The following is a 5000-nucleotide window of genomic DNA, read 5'->3' on the forward strand; positions in this document are numbered from 1 at the left end:
CTCTCTCTCTCTCTCTCTCTCTCGACATTTCACATACCCTTTTCCTTTCCCAGAACACAGACAGACATACAAATAGACAGACAGATAGACGCGCAGACATAAGAAACCCTACTTATGTAAATAGTCTCATATGTGCACGAACACACACACACACACACACACACACACACACACACACACACACACACACACACACACACACACACACACACACACGATAATCCAGCTTGCCTAGTTTTAATGCACTCACATTAACACGCACACTGAATCACCCCTCCTTGTCTCCCTCCTCAGAGTTTTGTTCCTTGTCGCGTATAACAAGACAGTGAAAGAAACAGAAGTAGCACGAGCTTGAATAAATGATAATGGGAGTCACTGTCCGCAAGCTTTCCTGTGTGGCTTATGGCGGCTCCCTTCTTTGTCCTTTACTTCTAACGCTATTTCTTGTCAGTTTTTTTTTTTTTTTTTTTTTTTTTTTATCTCTCGCTTTCATATCTAAGCTGGTTTTTTTTTTCCGCTTTTTCAGTTATGTTGGTTTTGATTTGTCATTTGTGTCTCTTTGTCTTACGGTTTGTTTGTTCTTTATTTGCTGTCTATTCTGTCTTTTTTTTTCTCATATATTCAGTCTATTGTCGCATCTTTGGCCTATCTTCTCTTTTATTCTCTCTTCAATTTTTTTTTTCTTTTCATTTGCTCTACTACCGTACGTCTCACTCCTGCCTTTTTTTTTTCTCTATTCTGTCATTTTTTTTCAGTTATTTTTCTTCTGTACATCCACTTTACTGTCTTATGTCTCCTGTCTTTCCTGTCTGCTTCACTTCCAATGGTCTTCCGGACACTCACGTAACAATTCCAGGAGGTGTTTACTTTAGTCTGTGGTGTAATGAGTGCGTCTCTTATTGCAGGTGTTGTGCCTCCAGGTCCTGACGTGTTGCGCCAACTCACGGTAAGGGTAGCGACTCCATTCCTTCTATTTTTTTCTTCTTTTGCCTTCACGAAGTCTCTCTCTCTCTCTCTCTCTCTCTCTCTCTCTCTCTCTCTCTCTCTCTCTCTCTCTCTCTCTCTCTCTCTCTCTCTCTCTCTCTCTCTCTCTCTCTCTCTCTCTCTCTCTCTCTCTCTCTCTCTCTCTCTCTCTCTCCTCCCAGTTATTAGTTTAGTTGGGTCAGAAAAATATGAATTGCCATCCATGACTTTATTAATTTGCTTTCTTTGTTCATCCTAGAAAGATTACGTGGCTTCCTTTTAATTTTAACGTATTAAGCCCCTCACATTTTTAATATTATCCAATAACTTAGTTGTTTTGTTTTCTTGGACAGTAGCAAGAGATGTGTGTTACAGTAATGTGTTTCATCGTCTCTGTCCTTTAATTTGACCTTGTAATATATTCTACCCTGGTGTCAGCTACTTCATTGGTAATTACTGTAATATAATCAATTGACTCTTTCCTATTAGACATCAGAATAGCAAGCACCAACAGCATTACAAAGATCGCTTCCTGGCGCAAATGTTTCCTGGACCATACCCTTTAATTTCACCGTGCTGTATCCTGTCCCACTAATGCCTTACTCATTCCGGTGTTGAAGGTCATAAATCCCTTTGTACATCAGGAAAGCACGCAATAGCATTACACAAGTCGCATCATGGCTTTAGTTCACCATCACATCAAAGCCAAACGTTACCCATTGCGTGTATCTACTCTTATTACTCATTCAAATATTTCCCAATGGTGACACTGCCGACCCCAAATGCTCGTAATTATAACAGTAATAGAGGGGCTTTATGGGCGATCCGTAATTAGCGCAAAACTGTTCGCAACTTTTCGCTATTCTGGGCAGACGAAGAAAACGGGAGTCAGCGGCCGTGTTGATGAGGGTCGATGAGGGCTGGTGGGGGAAGGGTGAAGGGAGATCCAGGTGTGACATTCAGGCAGGTGTACGGGCGCTATTTATGTACTGAAGGTGTTTTAAGACTGCAGGAAGGCTATTAATGTGCGGGGTTAAGTGTAATGTGGAAGATTTAATGAGGGAACGAGTAATTGTATTTTGTGTGGGTGGAAAGATTAAAAGTGAAGGCTAAAGGTTGTGATTGTATGGATGATGAAGTGTACAATGTGTGGTGTAGTGAACGTAAAGTGAGTTATGGTTAGAATACATTGTGAAGTATAGGTGTAGTAAGGGTGTAGGTGAGTGATGACAGGAACTAAGGTCGTGATTACCTGTTCGCGACACAGTCAGTGGTGTTACGAAAAATTCAGAATTACATCTGTCTCACTGTGCCGGACGAAGCTGTTTTATCCGCTAATATCATATACTTCATTGTTATACTGTGCCTTGTTTTATGTAGGAGAGGGACTAGATTAGGATGGCAAATAAGTAAGAAAGATATAGATAGATAAAAACAGTTGAGGTGCCAGTCCCAAAAGAGAGTTAAATGGATTATATTACTTTCACAAATTGTCGGTCTTGATAAGAGATTGTAGATACATGCCAGCATATTATATTAGGCCATAAAAAGATAGAGGCACAGAGCATATAATAACGCAACATATGAAAAGTAACAAGAGAAAAACACTTTCATCCACATATGTGAGACAGGCGAACACTGACAAATCTACCCATTTAGTTACCCACCTCCATAGCAGAAGTTAATGGAGGCAATGCCATGAGCACCATCAATCCACTACCACCCTCCCACCACCATTACCTCTACCACAACCCTAGAAGTGAATCACGAGGGTAAAAGGTCCTCCCACTTCGTCGCCCTCTCCTTCAGGCACTCACCGTCACTTATGTGGCTACTGAAATTAATTACCAGTTTACAAAATATGTATTATGTTGTAAACGCAGGTGGTTATCGTTCCTGAAACTAATTACCTGTTGACCCAAGAGGAGTAATTATTGCAGTAAAGGTATGAAGGGAATAACGTGCGTGAAATTAAGGGAGAAAATAACAGATCTCTAATTATTACTTTTTTTTCGGAATATAGCCATGAAGGGGAAAAAAATCTGGAGCTAAAGGGGGAAGAAAGAAAAAAAATACGTGTGTAAATGTTGCTTTCTATGACTTTATTCAAAAGCATACACACACACACACACACACACACACACACACACACACACACACACACACACACACACACACACACACACACACACACACACACACACACACACACACCTAGCACACGAGGAGTTGTGACCTTGTTGTCCCGGTGTGGTGTGTGCCTGGTCTCAGGCATCCGAAGATCGGAAACAATGAGCTCTGAGCTCGTTCCGTAGGGTAACGTCTGGCTGTCTCGTCAGAGACTGCAGCAGATCAAACAGTGAATTACACACACACACACACACACACACACACACACACACACACACACACACACACACACACACACACACACACACACACACACACACACACACACACACTCTCTCTCTCTCTCTCTCTCTCTCTCTCTCTCTCTCTCTCTCTCTCTCTCTCTCTCTCTCTCTCTCTCTCTCTCTCTCTCTCTCTCTCTCTCTCTCACCAGATCCTTGGCTTGGCTGGCAGCTCGCAGGGACTGGAGGGACAGGTGGGCGTTGGTGGCCATCAGGACGCATCTGTAAATTAGAGACCTTGGGAGTGTGTTGACCTTGGCTCTGACTTTCCCTCCTCACCTCTACCATGACCTATCCCCGCATTAACCAGTAACCCAACCCTGGCCCCTCTGTGTTATGTTTATGTCCCTGCCTTTGCCTCTTTGACCTTTTGCTTTTGAACTGTATGCCTCGTATATATATAAACTTGACTGTCTTACTCGGAGATAAGCTAAAATACATGGAACCGTTCATTATTATTTTTTTTTTTCGTTTTTTTTTAAGTCGTTTTCTCTCTCGTTTTCGTTGCCAGGAGGTGCGTAGCGTTGCGAGGAATCCGTTTTAAAGAGGAAGTCTTGTGGGTTCTGCTTCAAGTAATCAGCCACCATCCTACCGTCACTGAGTAAGCGTTGTACTTCACTGATTGATAGATATGTGGATAAACTCACGCGCGCACACACACACACACACACACACACACACACACACACACACACACACACACACACACACACACACACACACACACACACACACACACACAGAGAGAGAGAGAGAGAGAGAGAGAGAGAGAGAGAGAGAGAGAGAGAGAGAGAGAGAGAGAGAGAGAGAGCCAGACAAGGCAAAAAAGACAGAGGTGGGGTGAGGGAAGTACAACAAAAACGCCCTAATTTAACGCTTTCCAGCATCCGTTGCAGTGGTCTTTGGACGCGCTATGAACAAAAACCTCGAGAGATGGAGTGAGTGCAGAGAGCGAGTTCCTTACCCCCACTCCTTCAGACATCCCGCGGAGGAGTCTTGGAGGAACTGACTATCGGGAAACGCGTTGCAGCTGCGAACGGTTTCCTATAACACTAAAAATGAGGCTGCCTTCCCGGCACCGTCACGCCGACGCCCAGACAGTATCAGTACAGGGCGGGGACTTGTCATTAAACGTAGCATTTCCAGACATGTGTGACAGCCATTGCACCTCTCTCTCTCTCTCTCTCTCTCTCTCTCTCTCTCTCTCTCTCTCTCTCTCTCACACACACACAAGCCAGAGGACCGGGGTTCGATTCCCCGGCCGGATGGAGATATTTGGGTGTGTTTCCTTTCACGTGTAGCCCCTGTTCACCAAGCAGCGAGTAGGTACGGGATGTAAATCGAGGAGTTGTGACCTTGTTGTCCCGGTGTGTGGTGTGTGCCTGGTCTCAGGCCTATCCGAAGATCGGAAATAATGAGCTCTGAGCTCGTTCCGTAGGGTAACGTCTGGCTGTCTCGTCAGACTGCAGCAGATCAAACAGTGAAACACACACACACACACACACACACACACACACACACACACACACACACACACACACACACACACACACACGAAACTTCACTGCTTTACATTCACGACAGAATTAGAGATCACTTTGAACTCCCGAAGACACGAAACAAGAG

At 44.0% G+C, this 5000-nt stretch overlaps 1 protein-coding gene across 1 annotated transcript in view; it reads right to left on the bottom strand.

The window, feature by feature from the left end:
- LOC123499326 (katanin p60 ATPase-containing subunit A-like 2) overlaps positions 1-5000 on the bottom strand; it is a 26523-nt gene that overhangs the window by 15428 nt on the left and 6095 nt on the right. The window contains exon 2 of the mRNA XM_045247196.1: positions 3524-3596. Coding sequence (XP_045103131.1) covers positions 3524-3586 — 63 coding nt within the window. The 5' untranslated portion in view covers positions 3587-3596. The remainder of the gene's footprint in view (positions 1-3523; positions 3597-5000) is intronic.

This window comes from Portunus trituberculatus, chromosome 49 (genome assembly GCF_017591435.1).
Source record: "Portunus trituberculatus isolate SZX2019 chromosome 49, ASM1759143v1, whole genome shotgun sequence".
NCBI lineage: Eukaryota > Metazoa > Arthropoda > Malacostraca > Decapoda > Portunidae > Portunus > Portunus trituberculatus.